Source organism: Physeter macrocephalus, chromosome 14 (assembly GCF_002837175.3).
Source record: "Physeter macrocephalus isolate SW-GA chromosome 14, ASM283717v5, whole genome shotgun sequence".
Lineage (NCBI taxonomy): Eukaryota > Metazoa > Chordata > Mammalia > Artiodactyla > Physeteridae > Physeter > Physeter macrocephalus.
Window position 1 is genome coordinate 115,288,648 of NC_041227.1, and position 16,698 is coordinate 115,305,345.

The following is a 16,698-nucleotide window of genomic DNA, read 5'->3' on the forward strand; positions in this document are numbered from 1 at the left end:
ATGCTGTTTTGGCACAGCCAGCCGGAGCACCTGTGGCCCAGCCCCGGGGAACTGTACCCCGGGCCACCAAGCAGCTTGCTCAGGTAAGGGCCACATCCCCTTCCCACAGTCCCCGAGGAAGGCCCTGCTCTGAGTTGAGATGGACACGGTAGGGCCATCTGTTTCAAGCCAAAGGTTATGGGCCTCCTGCTCTTGAGTTCCTTTGGGGGTGGGGAAGTGGTCCAATGTACCTGGAGTTCAGTGGGTCCCAGGACATCTCAAAACATCCTGACCACCCACCCACTCAGGACACTTGTGGTGGGCATTCACTGGGTGTCAGGCAAGCCCTGAGGGTGCAGACAAGTAATTGATGGCAGATGTTTGCAAATGTTTGGTAGTATCTGGGATTTGTATCTTAAGGGAGGTCTGCTGGAGGCCAGAGGAGCTGAACAGGGGCCCCTTAGGCCCTGGCTGCTGCAGGGGTGCCTGCTACAGCAAACTGTGGGCTCCCTGAAGGGAGAACCTGGCAGAAAGAGACAAAGCCTCTTAGAGGATGGGGTGGACAGGGCAGAAAGCCAGCAGCGCCCTCCTCTCCCTGGCAGGGAGGCCTTGCCCTTGCCCTACTTGAAGCAGGAAGAGCCGCCCAACATCCCCCGCGTGGAACCGCCCTGCCCCGCCTTCCAGTACGTGCTCTGTGCAGCTACCTCGCCAGCTGTGAAGCAGCAGGAGGAGACCCTCACCTACCTGAACCAGGGTGAGCTGGGCCTGGGGAAGGGGGGAAGGAGAGGGGCTAGTGAGGCAGCAAGCTCTGGACGCTGGGCCCAGGGCATGCTGGGGGTGGCAGGCAGCATCTCTGCCCCTCAGAGTGGGGCTCACACATCCCCTTAATCTCTCCCAGGCCAGTCCTATGAGGTGAGGATGCTCTGCAACCCCAAACTGGGCGATGCCACCCAGGGGCCCCGGCTGCTGAAGGTAGGTGCATCCCTTCCAGAACTGGCAAAAGCTGGCTATGACTATCCCTCTGGGCAGGAAGCCAATGTCATCACCGTGATGTCATTCTCAAGTAGAACCCTCTCAAGTCCACCTTTCAATTTGACCTTCACAACAGCTCAGTGGTGGGCAGGAAGTGTTGAGGAGACAGGCACAGTGAGGTTAAGTATTTTCTCAAGGACACAGAGCCAGTAAGTAGCAGAACCAGGATTTAGAAATACATTTACACAGCATTATTCACACACATGATTCCTTCTTTCTCAAAAAAAAACAAAAAAGTATTTAGCTCCCATTCTTTGCCAGAAACTGTTCAATGAGCTAGAGATTCAGGGGTAAAGAGACAGATGCAGTTTCCTTCCTCAGGGGGCTTGCATTCTGCTGAGTGAGACAAACATGTAATTACACAAATTATTAATGTATGCAATTACAAATTGATTTACAAATCGCAAATTGATAAGTGCAGCGAAGAAAAGAAATGGGTAGAGTGACTACGAGTGGGAAGGGATTAACTTCTCCATTTTACAGATGAGGAAACTGAGGCTCTAGGTTACTTCCTCAGTTTCACAGCTTGTGAGTGACAGGTGGCATCTGGACACGGATCTAGTGATTCTAAGTCCTTCTGCCCCTGGAGGGTGGGAAGCAAGGTGGAGGAGAGGCTGGAAAGGTTGGCCTCCCCCAGGTGTGGGAACTGGTTCCCAAATGCCCAGGCGCCCTCCTGTGCCCGCAGAGTGTGGTGCGTGTGGTTTTCCACGACCGGCGCCTGCAGTACACGGAGCAGCAGCAGCTGGATGGGTGGAGGTGGAGCCGGCCTGGGGACCGCATCCTGGACATAGGTGAATGGGGAGGGACCAGGGACCCTTTAGGGCTGCTTTCTGTCTTAGAGGCCCTTGTGGATGGGGAGGGCTGAGCCCGACTCCCTGCCTGCAACCCTGTGCCTGCAGATGTGCCACTGTCCGTGGGGGTGATAGAACCCCAAGTGCTACCCTCACAACTCAACACGGTGGAGTTTTATTGGGACCCGACCAAGAGGACCTCCCTCTTTCTGCAGGTGAGTCTAAGCTGGGACAGGGAGGAGGCTGGAGGTCAGATGTGGGTGGCAGCAGCCTAGATGGGAAAGGAAGGTGAGTTTGGGTGGTGGTGGGGGGCGTGATAAGAACGAACCACTTCCAGAAACACCTTGAGGAAAAAAAGATGGATAAATGTTGATCGAATCTCACCAAAGGCAAGGACTTGTTAAACATTAAGGCAATGGAAGAAATGACAAAACATAGGACAGAATTTAGCTTCATACAAAGTAACGGTCTGCAATACACAGGCAAAGTTAAAAGGAGACATCAAATGGGAAAAATAGTTGCCACATATGACATATAATGTGCTATATAAATGCTAATAATGCTAATAAAAATTATATATGTGTGTGTATATATATATGTATATATATATATAAATGGCAAAGACTTTTTAAAAACTGTTATTGGTAAGGTTTGGAGAAACAGACACCCTCATATCCTGAGAATGCAAATTGGTGCACCCATTGTGTAGGTATGTGGCACGTGGGCAAATTTTATTAAATTTAATGTTCATACTCATTTACCCAGTAGTTCCGCTTCAAGAAATGTATCCTATCGCAGTGTTCAAAAAGTACACAGAGATATATTTACCAGCTATTCATGCCAGTGTCGTTTTATATATCAAAATGTCCATCAGAAGAGGATTGACTCTGAAATAAGTGTTTAGTACAGGTTTATAATGGAACTTGTGTAGCCATTAAAATGATGTCTCTGAGAAATATTTCATGACAAGAGAAACTGCTTTCCCATAAGTAAAGGCAGAATACAGACTTGTATTTAAAGTTTGATTTCTAGTTTGTAAAAATAAAAGTGTGTGTGCATATGAAAGTTGTGGGTTTTTTTTCCTTGCCCAGAGAAAAGATAGGAAGAAAAAAATACTTGAATGTTAACAGTACTATCTCTGAGAGGTGGGGTGATGGGAAATGCTTGTATTCTTCTTTATAATTTTTTTCAGTGTTCTCCATTTTTTCTATGCTGAAAGATTTCCTTTTATAATCAAACCATATTGTCAAAACTCACCTGTAAGTCCCTTTTTTGAGTGTCCACTATAGTCTAAGCATCTGGACTAGGAGTCAGGTGGATGTGGCACAATTTCAGTTCCACCACTTCCTGGCAAGGACCTCGCCCAGGTCACATAATCTCTGTGAGCCTCAGCTTCCCTACCTTTACCTGTTCTTCACAAGATTTTGGGAGGGCTACAGTGGGTGTGCAGGTCAGGAAGCCTTCCTGGAGTAGACTGCTAGATTTAGCAAATAAAATACAGGACACTCAGTTAAATTTGAATTTTAGCTAAATAATTTTTTTTTTTTTTAGTATCAGTATGTCCCATGCAATACTTGGGAATACTGATACTAAAAAATTATTTGTTTCTTATCAGAAATTCAGATTTAACTGGGCATCCTGTATTTTAACTGGCAACCCTACTCTGGAATGGGATGTATTGGCTCAGATGTGAGCAGGGAGAGCTTTCCCGGTAGAGGAAAAGCTATGCAGGTGTATTGAGGTGATGATTAGGTTGGATAGGTAGGTCGGTGGGTTCACTGATGGGGGAGAGAGAGCAGCCGTGCAGAAAAGCTTGACTTGACTCTTTTTTTTTTCAAATTAATTAATTAATTTATGGCTGTGTTGGGTCTTCATTTCTGTGCAAGGTCTTTCTCTAGTTGTGGCACGCGGGGGCCACTCTTCATCGCGGTGCGCAGGCCTCTCACTATCGCGGCCTCTCCTGTTGCGGAGCACAGGCTCCAGATGCGCAGGCTCAGCAATTGTGGCTCACGGGCCCAGTTGCTCCGCGGCATGCGGGTTCCTCCCAGACCAGGGCTCGAACCCGTGTCCCCTGCATTGGCAGGCAGACTCTCAACCACTGCGCCACGAGGGAAGGGAAGCCCTTGACTTGACTCTTTAAGATGCTTGAATGCCAGCCAGGGTCAGGGACTTTGCTTCTCATCTCATAACCTTGGGGAGCTGCTGCGGGATTTTGAACAAGGGAAAGAACCTAATAAAGTTATATTTTAAGAAGAAGGTAGATCTTAAATGATCTCACCACCAAAAAAAGGGTAATTATGTGATGGGGTGTTTCTGTGATGGAGGTGTTAGCAGCTAATGCTATGGTGGGTGGTAATCATTTTCCAATATATAAATGTATCATATCAACACACTGCAAACCTTAAACATACACAATGTTATATGTCAAATATACCTCAGTAAAGCTGGAAAAAATTGTTCCTCTTAAAAAGAAAGAAAAAGTTATGCTTTAAGAATAGACACTGGTTGGGGGTGGGAAGTTGCTGTGATTAATGGCTGACAGGTGACAGACAGGTAACAGGTTTCAGGTGAGATCCCGTGAATGTGAGTGGGACCTGGAGTCACCCTTCTTTTCCACCTCAGGTTCACTGCATCAGCACTGAGTTCACTCCTAGGAAAAAAGGTGGAGAGAAAGGCGTTCCCTTTCGCCTTCAGATCGACACTTTCAAGCCCAGTGACAAGGAGCTTTCGCCGGAGCACCTGCATTCAGCTGGCTGCCTCATCAAGGTGTTTAAGGTACATGCAGCACGGGGGCCCTGTCCCCTCCCTCTCAGGGCTGTCACCCTGCCTTGCTGGCTGTGTGCATCTGGCTCTGCTTTGCGGCGGACCCTCAGCCTGCCGCTCCCCTGTTTGGGACTGTTTCATTCTCCGTGCACTGAGGGATGGGGCTTGGTCTCTTTCTCAGAGCCCCTTCCTGTAATGAGAAGTGGGCAGGAAAAGAGGCCCTCTGAGGTTTCCTTGTCATCCTCCTGTAGCCCAAAGGAGCTGACCGGAAACTGAAAACTGACCGGGAGAAGATTGAGAAACAGCCCGTGCATGAGAGAGACAAGTATCAGACCGCCTGTGAGAGCACGGTCTTCATGGAGGTGTGTGTACTGGGTGCGGGGGCGGGAGGGGAGGTCTGGAGAAAAGATCCTCGTTGTACACGCTGGGAAACTGAGGCCTCAGGGGCTGCGACTGCTCCAGGATCATCACAGCCTCCCAGTGATTCCACCTGCTTCCCGCGAGGACAAACCGCACTGCCTGTTGTTCAAGACTCCCAAGAGCTGACGCCTTGCCGGCTGCCTCTCCTTGCCCTGCCGTGGCCGCCCCTCTGCCTGGAGCCCCTCCCCTCCTGCAGCCCCTCCCCTCCTGCAGCCCCTCCCCTCCTGCCGCAGCTCCTCCAGGAAGCCTTCCCCAAATCCCCCAAACAGAGCTTGCAGGCTAGATTACTCTTCTTTGTGTGGAAACTTGATCTACTTGTCAGGGACTCCTGGGGCAGGGGCCAAGTTCGGCCCAAGGCAGGCCAACAGCCACCACTGCCCTCCCCCGCCCCCACCCGAATGTCCAGGCTAACCTCGCTGTTTGTCTACCTGCAGTGTTCACCGTGGCCAGAGCCCAGTTCGGGACCCCACCCGCCTCTAAGCCCTCTTGCTCTGACCTCCCCCAACTCCTGCAAGCTCCTGTCCCAGGAGAGGTGAGGCAGGACGAGCACCTTCTGTCAGCCCTTGGGGGTGAGAATGAAGAGAAGAGCCCCTCAGCCTAGGCAGTGGGGGAGGGGCCGGCCTGAGGGTGCAGCTGAGGCAGCTTCTGGGGAACACTTGGGTGACACCGGGACGGGCCTGGGGAAGGATGAGGGGGGGCAGGAGACGGGCCGCACTGTTTCCCTGAGCCTGACTCCCTGCTCCCCACAGGCTCTGCTCCTCACCACCATTCGCCTTGGACACCTTGGGGGGCAGCCCAGCTCAAGTGAGTCTTTCCTTTCCACACTCCCACACCCCCTATTGCAAAGCCTTCTCAGCAGTGTCATCTCACTCTCCAGAATCGGGTGGCCCTGCCCCCTGGTGGGAAGATGTGGTATGGCCACAGATAGCCAAATGGTTCGCAGATGGCGCTGGGCACTTCCCTCTGGCAGGATGAGCCTCGCGTCTCAGACTTGGGACCTCCAAGGGCAGGGGCCATGTTTCCCTTCCACCTTGTTCTCAGCCCGTGGGTCCACGGTGTTATCTGGACCGCTGTCTTTATACCTCAGGATCTGAACCCTGGAGCCTCCATCCTAGAGACACAGCAGTGGTTGCATCGGCACCGGTTCTCCAACTACTGTCGGTCGCTGGCCAATTTCACTGGTGAGGCTGGGGTCTGGTAGGGACCTGACCTGTAGGGGACTGAGGGCAGACACTCGGGCAGGAAGCCCGTCTCTGTCCTGGCTTGCTGTGTGCCCTTCAACTAACTTCTATGTAGAACTAAGAGTTGGCAAGCACACTATGCTGGCTAGGCTCTCTTCTTGTGTATTATCCCATACAATTTATACACTACGCCTGAGGACAGGGCTCAGAGAGGTTAAATAACTTACCCAAGGACACACAGCTAGCAAGTGGCAGAGGTGGGATTAGAATCCAAGTCTGGCTCCCACGTCTGGGCATACCAGGGCTATTTGTAGACTAACGTTGGATTGTATCCTTTGGCACCTTTGATCCCAGGGCTCTCTTCCCCTAATCTAGCCCTGTCTGACTCTGCAGGCACTGATCTGCTGAAGCTTACCCGCCAGGACCTTATCCAGATCTGTGGAGCTGCCGACGGGATTCGCCTTTTCAATACTCTAAGAGCCAGGTGCTGGGCACTGCCAACCAGGGTCCCCTTCCCACTGTAGTGGCACTTACCAACTCAGCTGACACTCATGTTTCATAGACTGTTCACGCCAAAGGCACCTGAAAGACCACTTAGCCCCACTTCTCTCTTTTTACAAAGGAAGAAACTCAGGCCCAAAGGACAGCGACCTGCCTGAGGTCACAGAGCAAGCAAGGCTAGCAGAATTGGGCTTAAAAGTTAGGCTCCTGTGACTTCTTTCTGTGGCCATCCCATCTGCATCGCTCAGTTTCTGGGGACAGAGATGGATTTTTCTCATCTTCTCTCCCCTAGGGCACAGCATTCACTAAATACCTAAGAAAAGTTTGGTGACCCCCTATCCCTAGAGACCTGGGAGGACGCAGGGTTTCTCCCAGGGATGGGGGCTAAAACTGGGACCTGTTAGTTCAGGTATGAAATGTGGACTATTTTCCTGGCCCAGGCCCATCCGTCACCGGCTGACCTTATATGTCGCTCAGGAGGCCTCTAGGCAAGAGAACGAGGTTCCTAAGAACCCTAACTCAGGTAAGGTTCTGGCCTCTACAGAAGACAAGAAACTCAGGTGTGGTTGCACGAAACCTCTTCTGGCCTGGGGAAAGGGTAACGCTCCACCATTCCTGGGACCCAGGATGCCCTTGGCATTCTCATCTTCCATGACTAGATTACTCTTCTCCTTCCAGGATGACTCCCTGGGTTTATTCCTCCATGCTCTACACTCTGACTCTATCTGATTCTGTCATTCTATCATACGGTGTCCCATCTCTTCTTTCAACTGGGGGTTCCTCTCAGCTTAGGCCTCCCCAAAGGTGAGGAATAGGAGGTGAAAGTGAAGTGGATTTGTAAGGTTTTTTCCTTCTCTACTCCTTCTCCCCTGACCCGGGCCCTCCCAATGAGCCTGTCGCCTTGTCTTCTCCTTTCTCCTGATATCTGGGGCTCCCTCTGGGCCGCAGCCCCCACTGACTCCTGCCCCTGTGCTGCCCACACCCCCAGGCTTTTATCAAGAGATCTCTCTGGATGAACTCAGTGCTGTAGAGCTCATGGGGAAACTGGCTGAACTGCTGGCCCTCCCAGCCAATCAGATCCATCGGCTCTTCCACCAGGGCCCTGGGGGTATCCTCATTCTCCTCAGTGACCAGGTAAATCGGCAGCGGTTCCCTGCAAGGTCCCACAAAGGCCTGGATCATTCTTCTAACACCAGGCCCAGTCTCCCCCTCCCTGCCCTAGCTTATTCCGTTTGGTTCTAAGAACAGAATCGTCTTAGTGACCCCTCTCCCTTGCAGGTGGTTCAGAATCTTGAGGATGAGTCGTACTTTGTGGCTGTGGTGAAGAAAGGTAGGGCTTTTAGAGGGAGAGGCGTGTGTCTCGCAGGCCCTAGAAAGGGTAAGATTGTTTATACTGCCTCCTAAATGAGATTAAAAGGTTCCTTGAAGGTGTGTTGCGGGTGCTGTGTTCCAATCAAGGGGTAAACATCTGCTCAACACCAGCTGTGCATCAAAGGGACAGGGTCACACAGCTAAGAGACAGCCATTTATTGCTCAGGAAGAAGTAACCGAATAAACGCATTCTCATGAGGGAGACATGCCCTAGTTTCAGGGAGTTTATCAGAAGGGAAGGAAGGGCCCCTACCCCTCTTCCCGCCCCACCGAGTCATACAAGTCAGAAGGGCAGGTGCTTGCTGGATACCACGTGGAGCAGAGCACTTCTGATCAGCTGGCTTGTGGTCCTGGCTATTCAGATGCCTGCCCTCTATCCCTCCTCTGTGCTCCAGTACCCAGGGAGGCTTCCGAGAAGGAGCTGGATCCAGGGTGGGGCTGGAAGAACACTTGGGTGTGGCAGAGGCACTGCAGGCTGCTTGGAGGTTTAGGAGCAGCACAGTAGTTAGTGGTGGTCGGGGCCCATCTCATCCCGGTGGTGCCCTTTCTTTTTTTTTTTTTTTTACTGCTTTCAGTGCAGAATCCAGATGGCTACTACCTGGTTCTGACCTAGGCCCAGGGGTGCCCTGCTGCAAGAGGAGGAGACTGGTGCCAGCCTCGTTCTCTGGGGTCCTGTGCTCACCAGAAGCCTTGTTAAAATCCTCAGCTGCTTCACCAGGCTTCAGGTGAAGAGCCAAATCGTCATGTGTCCTACCCCTGGGGAGGAGACAAGCAGCCCCCAGGCTCACATTTCTTTCTGCTCAACAGCAAGTTGTTGGAACCCCTGAGACACAGCCTTCCCTGCTGAGCTGAGCTGGCCAAGCCTGTGAGGCAAAAACCCTGGCAATATGGATAAGGAGCTTTTGCCCCAAGCAGTGGTGCTGAACAGAGTGCATTAATTCATGTTTATTTAAAATTTTATTCATCCCCTTTAAAAGTAAAGATATATATATATATATATATATATTCAATGTGTTGTCCAATTCTCTTGGTGTTATGGTCCTCTTGGGGATATGTCCCCTGCTTAGACTTACACACCAGGGCAAGGGACAGAGTCTGGGACAGACATGTAAATAAATCTGACTAGATTCTTTTCCCAATTAGTTTGGGCAAAAACTAATCACGAAAGCCTCCAAAAGATTATTCAACTATTAAACCACTGTGCTTATTTAAAACTTCAGTTCTAGAGACTTGGGAATTACTACAGCTATTCTTGAACAATGAGGCTATAGGGCTTTATTATTTTTTATTTAAGAAATGTAGTTGAATTACAATTAATCTTTTAATTTTTAGGTCGTAACAAATCTTTCCCTATATTAAGGTAAATATTTCCTATGAATGTTTTTCAAAGTTCAAACTTTAATTTTGTGTTTCACTTTTAGGCCTATAATCTACCTGAAAGTGATTTTCTCTGTGTATTTCTTTTTTCTGTGTAGAAAACCAATTTTATATTAAAGTACTTTTAAAAAAGATAAGTGATTTGGGGCCATATTTTCTTCCACTCTTCTTTTCTCATCCCCTTCCCTCAAAATTTTTATTATGGAAAATTTCAAACATACTGAAAAGAGAACACCCATTTGCATGGACTTGGAGATAGGCCAAGATGCCATTATTAATCATTTACCCCATTTATCATTTACTGATCATCTGTGTTGAGTCCTAAACCTGGTGGCCTCTGGCTAGGGAAGGAAGGAAGGAGGAAGGCTCTACACTGGCTGAATTAACAGGATTAAAGGACAGGGGAAGGGAAAGGCTGCTTATTGAAGTTCAAAGACCCCGAAATATATATATATATATTCAATGTGTTGTCCAATTCTCTTGGTGTTATGGTCCTCTTGGGGATATGTCCCCTGCTTAGACTTACACACCAGGGCAAGGGACAGAGTCTGGGACAGACATGTAAATAAATCTGACTAGATTCTTTTCCCAATTAGTTTGGGCAAAAACTAATCACGAAAGCCTCCAAAAGATTATTCAACTATTAAACCACTGTGCTTATTTAAAACTTCAGTTCTAGAGACTTGGGAATTACTACAGCTATTCTTGAACAATGAGGCTATAGGGCTTTATTATTTTTTATTTAAGAAATGTAGTTGAATTACAATTAATCTTTTAATTTTTAGGTCGTAACAAATCTTTCCCTATATTAAGGTAAATATTTCCTATGAATGTTTTTCAAAGTTCAAACTTTAATTTTGTGTTTCACTTTTAGGCCTATAATCTACCTGAAAGTGATTTTCTCTGTGTATTTCTTTTTTCTGTGTAGAAAACCAATTTTATATTAAAGTACTTTTAAAAAAGATAAGTGATTTGGGGCCATATTTTCTTCCACTCTTCTTTTCTCATCCCCTTCCCTCAAAATTTTTATTATGGAAAATTTCAAACATACTGAAAAGAGAACACCCATTTGCATGGACTTGGAGATAGGCCAAGATGCCATTATTAATCATTTACCCCATTTATCATTTACTGATCATCTGTGTTGAGTCCTAAACCTGGTGGCCTCTGGCTAGGGAAGGAAGGAAGGAGGAAGGCTCTACACTGGCTGAATTAACAGGATTAAAGGACAGGGGAAGGGAAAGGCTGCTTATTGAAGTTCAAAGACCCCGAACTTGCCTCCCTCAAAAGCCAAAGGCTGCCTCAATATGGACAAGGAAGCCGGCTTGCTTCCCTGCACCCCTGGAAGGGACTGTGGGACCCCGCTGGCCCCAGATGACCAATGCAGATTAGGCATTTAACTCATGCAGGATGAGCGGATTACGAGTGAGGCCTCTGATTCCACAGGGCTCCCCAAAGGTGTTTCAGGGCACGGTAGATACCCTGAGATTTAAATCGAGGTTGCTGATTTGGCTCCACTGCTCGTCTCCACCAAAAGGATAGGGACCAAAGGCATTAGCCTTTGTGCATCTCTCAACCTAGGAGCCTCTGGCACAGACTAGATACTGAAATATACTGAAATGAAGCGAATCAAAGCAGGTAACATGTGAGCGTTTACTACGTGCCACTCTTAACAAACACTTTTAATCGTCACAACTCTAAAGCAGGTACTGTTATTCCCACTTTACCAACAAAGAACTGAGATAGAGGGGTTAACTGGCCAAGGTCAGGTGGAGTGAGTCTGTTTAACCATTACACCACTCCCCTCACTCCTTCCTAGTCCAGGTAAGGGCAATGCTTTGCACAGATAAGGGACTCAGGTTGAATAGTTATGATCAAATTAATTAAGACAGAAGTTTTTTAGAAACTCTGATTTATATTATGTCTTCCGTTTTTCTTAGAAGCCAAGTGGAGTGCAGGGTATTCAATAAAGGCTATTGAAAAGGTACTAAATAAAGATTATTAAACAATTAATAAATAAAGGGTACTAACTAAAGGATATTAAAAAAAAATAAAGATGCCAAAAAGAAGCCCCTTCATTCAGCCTCAGGAGCCTTTACAGATCAAGGGTTCAAGGAAGTTAAGAATCACAGCTCCAAGTCAGGCTATTTCCGCAGTAAAATGAAAAGTCTTCACAGCTTATTTCCTTTAATTACATCATAAACCAAAAATTAGAACATACAGGAAACAATAATAGTTACATAACAATTTACTTTATATATTCATATATAAAAAAACATTTTTTTAAAATTTTTTTATTTTTTTTAGTCCAAAGATTTTTAAAGCAAAAGGAATCCTCTACTGCCACCTTGGATTTTATTTATTTTAAATAACCCTCCCTCCCTCCCCCCATCCTCAAGCGCCAAAAGTACTGGGTGGAAACACAGTCGCTTGGACAGCTAATGGAGGCTGGTGTTAAGTCACCGCGTCGGGAACTGTGTTGGCCCCAGGGACCGGCTAAGTGTTGGGGCAGGCCTGGTGGAGAAACAAGCAAGCGGCAGCTCCCACACACTGAAGCTCTCACGCCAGAGCAGGCCGAATGGCTGGACAAGGCTTAGGCCAGACAGCAATGCTGGGGAGCAGACCCCGCTGGTCAACCATCCTCTGCATTTTACCCCTTCCTCGGGGGAGTGGGCATGGAGGCGGGGCAGTGCAAAGGGCGAAACAGCCTGGTTTGAAGATAAAAATTCCTCCCACAGCACCATTTACCCATCCATCTCTGTCCCCGAGTAGAGTCTGAAAGGCAGGAGTAGTCCTCACAGTTCTCTGAGCTCTGCACAGGCCCCGTCTCTCAGGTCTGTGCTCTCAGGGTCACTGGAAGGTGGGCAAAGGTGAGGAGAGCAGTTGGGAAATGACCGAGGCAGGTTACTTGGAAACAACTCCTGGGAGGAAAAAGGAGGCAGCCAGAATGGGAGGCATCTGAAGGGTGATCATAAAACAGGAATGGAGAAAGGCAAAATTAAGAAAGCCTTTCTCTCCCTGTAGTAACCCTTCGGACTGGGTAGTCACAGATCCTCAGGGGCCAGCTCTGAGAGCTGCAGCATGAGGAGAAAAAAACCCTACAAGCATCTTATGATGAGCCCCATCTCACGGATCTTATAAATGTCAGAGGTTAGTGTATAATTTGGGAGTAGGGTGAGGAGGGGAGTAAGAGAAGAAATCTCAGGTTCACCTCTTCCTGTACTTATTAGAAATTAACAGTCATCAGAGAAGCACAGATAAGAAATTATTTTTTTTTTTTTTTTTTTTTTTTTTTTTAGTGGTACGCGGGCCTCTCACTGTCGTGGCCTCTCCCATTGCAGAGCACAGGCTCCGGACGCGTAGGCTCAGCGGCCATGGCTCACGGGCCCAGCCGCTCCGGACCGGGGCACGAGCCCGCGTCCCCTGCATCGGCAGGCGGATTCTCAACCACTGCGCCACCAGGGAAGCCCAAGAAATTATTTTTAAGGGAAGGAAAAAACTGATGTAAACCCAGAAAAGTAGCAGCAAAGGTTTCACTTATTACAGATCTATTATATAGCACTAGGGAAGAAAATCATTCAAGTCTTTAGGGGGAAAAGGTAAAGTAATCAATCAAACCATGCCAGTTAGAGACTCCTTTTCAAGTTAGGATTTTCTATGACTTTAGGTTCTCATTCGCTAGTGCCATAAAAAAGGAAAACACAAAATAGAATAATGACTTCAGGGGCTGAGAGGGGTTAGGCTAAGGTAAGAAACACACACATGTATGTGAGCAGCAGTGTAGTACAGATTTGAATGAATAACAACAAGTAGTATAAGAGACAGTGACAAGCTAAAAATTTAGTGGGGTAAATCTTTCTTCATCCACTTTAATTAAAAAAAAGAAAAAATCACTTCAAAGATTTCCCTGGGTTCTTGGGGATACGGCAGAAGAGAACAGGTATGTGTCTGAACACCTCTCTTCTCTTATCTCTCCCTGGGGTGGGGATTCTCATTTACTGCCTACTTGCTCTTGCCCTGGTGAAAATCATGCCCAGAAGCCGAAGCACTGGTGGTGTTCAGTGGTGCCAGTCCCCATCTGGATGATACCGGTTAGGTGTGTAGAAAGTAGAAGCCCTCCTTGCCACTAAGAAGGGCATGGAGTTCATAACATGGAGAGGAAAGTAAACCTACTCACATGTGAGGCAGCTGTTTCTACATATTCAGGACAGATGCTTGTACCTGAAGCAAAATACCCCAGTTCCAGAACTGATTCTCTCCTCTACTTTGAATGTCAACTACCATTTCCCCACCCCAATTCTTCAAAACAAGACACTGAAAAACACAGAAAATAAACAGGGTCAATTGATATAGTTTTGGTTGTTCATGGTTCTTTTTCCTACCCTGGCTGAGGAAGCACTGAGTCTCAACACCTGTGAACCAACCTCAACTAAGGGGTTACTCAACAAACACAGAAGGCAGAGACGGAGGAAGTGCCTTACGGAATTCTCTTAACACACACGTGAGTTTGTCCGACAATTTTTTTCTCTGCTGAAAATTAAGGGTAACTCTCTTGGGCTCCAAAGATTCACTCAGACTCAGCTGAGAAGGTCTTACTGACTTTCCAAAGGATCAAAGGCTTCAGAGATGTAGAACTGATGTTCTTAAGAATAAAAATGGGCAAAATATGTAGACTTGCCTTGGGAGGGCATGGCGGGGGGGGGTGGGGGGGCGGTGCTGCAGAAGCCCTTCACGCAGAAAACTCACTTGCCTCAAATGGTAGTTTCTGGTAGGTAGAAAGTTTGTCCCAAGTGAGAGGGCAAGGTTAGAGCAGCATGTTCTTTGCTGGAGAACCAAGATGTTAAGTCTGGGCATCTGGATATAGCAAATACAAGCCAAATTTTATTCCCAAATTACCTGGGTTAATTATACCCTATCGACATGGTTGTATACAGCTTTCTGTATCTTCCAATCTTACAATTAAAATTTATGATAGAAAGAAAGGTGAGGAGAGGCTGAGACTATTAATTCCCCTCACCCTCCTGACACTTTAGCGTTCTTTGGTCCAAGATCATTGTAGCGGGAGGGTTCTGCCTCAAGACCTCCAACGAAACATCCTACATGTCTTCTCCAACAAGACTTGACTAATTCACATGGCCTAGGTTTGAGGTGGTTAAAAATCCTAGGACCGGTGGGCAGATAGAGAAGGCAAGCTTTGTATAAAATGTTCCGGAAACTCAGAGCATACCACTGAAAGAGTCTGTCAGCCAGGATGCACAAGAGGATAGAGATCTAACCTTAAATCAGGCACACAAGGAGGGAAAAAGCAGAACAGCCCAATTTTCTTTAAACCCTTCCTCTCTCACTAGTGGCAACTGTCATAGCAATCTGACTCTCAGTAAACATTAAATGGACAAGGGTCCACCATGATCAAGTGTTCCTCCCCTCTAAACAATACAGTCACCAAGGATATGCTGCCCGTAGGCAGGCAGGAAACCACCTCTTCTTTCCAGGGACACTCTCACACTTCCTAACAACTTCAAACCAAGATAGGTTCCAACTCATACTTTGTTTAGCACCCCCATGGCATTAGTGGGTTATCAGACCAGTAACAATGCATTTTACAAGGCAATTAGAAGAAATAAAAGAAGCTGACTGCTATATAGCATTGTAGCTATACTGAACCATTCAAACAGTTTGGAAAGCCCAAAATAAAGCATCATAAAAATATTTACCAGGTTGCCCTCTAAAATGTGATATAAGGAATATGAAAAAGTTCTGACTTATATGTCTGCCAAATCAACTTAATGGATGTGGACATTTATAAAAACCACTTAAGAAATACTTTTACATCCAATAAAGAGCAGAATAGGAGGAGAAAACATTTTTTTACATAAAGCATGATGTGCTTTCACATTCCAAATATTGGAAAAAGGATGAAGGCAGATTCTCTTATTCCTCATATCTAACAGTTTGATTTCAAATTCAGTAAGCTAACATCAAAGATCACCCAGTGAAAAATGGCCTGGGCTACATGACAGTTACTGAATTCAAGGCTGCCCAGGATAGTTTGCCCAGATCAGGACAAGGATCCAAAGAGGAAGCTAAACTGAAGACACGAGAATAAATTAGCAGCATTTTTGGGAGTGAGATGGAAGCTTTCAAAATAGAGGGCAAGGATGGGTATAGGAAGGACATGCGAGAAGTCAATGCAAAAAAAAAAAAAAAAAAAAAAAAAGCTGGAATCATCATCTTGATGGGGCCAGTGAAGATGTAAAAGATACGGATGATGCTAAAAAATGTAAGGGGAAAAGGCTGCTTAGGAAAGAGATGATCCAGATGTATAATAACTTTGAGGGCACCTTCTTACTTATCCCAAATCTCTTCTCTCCGTTCACTCTGCATTTTTTTTTATTATTGAAGGCATACTGTGGAGTGGCTCTGGAGTCAGACAAATGGACCAATACGTTTTTCCTAAGGAAGAGTTTTTCCTACATCTGTAAAGCCTTATTGGATTTTCAAGAGTGTCCCTGAAGATGAGACAGGAAATACTACGTTCAGATGGCAGGGCCCTTCCACCTGACCAAAACTTACCATGTTCTGCATTCTCGAAGTCCTGGTACATTTCATCAGCAGACATAGGTTTTAGATTGGCATAAAAAATACATGTCCTTCCAAGCTTGATGGGCCAGAAGTTTGCTTCAGAAAGGGACAAGGTTCCTGCCTGACCACATACATGCCAGTGCTGCACACTCCAGGGCCTTTATTCCCTCACTTGACTCTGTTCTTGGCCCAGACAGGCAGGGCTCGCCTCCACATGGACCTGCACATGGGTACACTCTTTGAGAACAGAAACAGCATTTCCAAGACCTTCATGTACTGGTGAATAGGGTTTTTGAAATAAAGAAGTACCTCAAGAGCTTCAACTATTGGGAAATTCGAATCCACACTCACTAATAAATCAGGGTTTTGTTCAGACACTTTTTTTTTTTAAACTTGTACATTAGAGCAGCTGCCCCCTAAATATTCTTCTTTTTAGTTTTATTTGATTGAGTGAGGACCCAGGGATCTGAATATTATCAACCACATCTGGAAGTGTGTGTGCACATGTGTGTATCTGTATATGTGGGGTATAGCCAGGAGAGTGGGTCTCACTTTAAAAAGTATATTCCTTGGGCTTCCCTGGTGGCACAGTGGTTGAGAGTCCGCCTGCCGATGCAGGAGACACGGGTTCGTGCCCCGGACCGGGAAGATCCCACATGCCGCGGAGCGGCTGGGCCTGTGAGCCATGGCCGCTGAGCCTG

The 16,698-nt window shown here is 47.0% G+C and overlaps 1 protein-coding gene across 1 annotated transcript; it reads left to right on the forward strand.

Annotated features, from left to right (window-relative positions):
- LOC102976730 (transcription factor CP2-like protein 1) lies at nucleotides 1-8,651 on the forward strand. Its single transcript, XM_055089795.1, has 15 exons — nucleotides 1-83; nucleotides 582-733; nucleotides 878-951; nucleotides 1,697-1,802; nucleotides 1,911-2,017; nucleotides 4,425-4,577; nucleotides 4,817-4,927; nucleotides 5,420-5,517; nucleotides 5,735-5,789; nucleotides 6,073-6,166; nucleotides 6,560-6,650; nucleotides 7,108-7,265; nucleotides 7,656-7,801; nucleotides 7,946-7,997; nucleotides 8,614-8,651. Exons 1-15 carry the CDS (start codon nucleotides 1-3, stop codon nucleotides 8,649-8,651), a joined length of 1,518 nt encoding a protein of 505 aa, XP_054945770.1.
- Nucleotides 8,652-16,698: the final 8,047 nt, after the last annotated feature.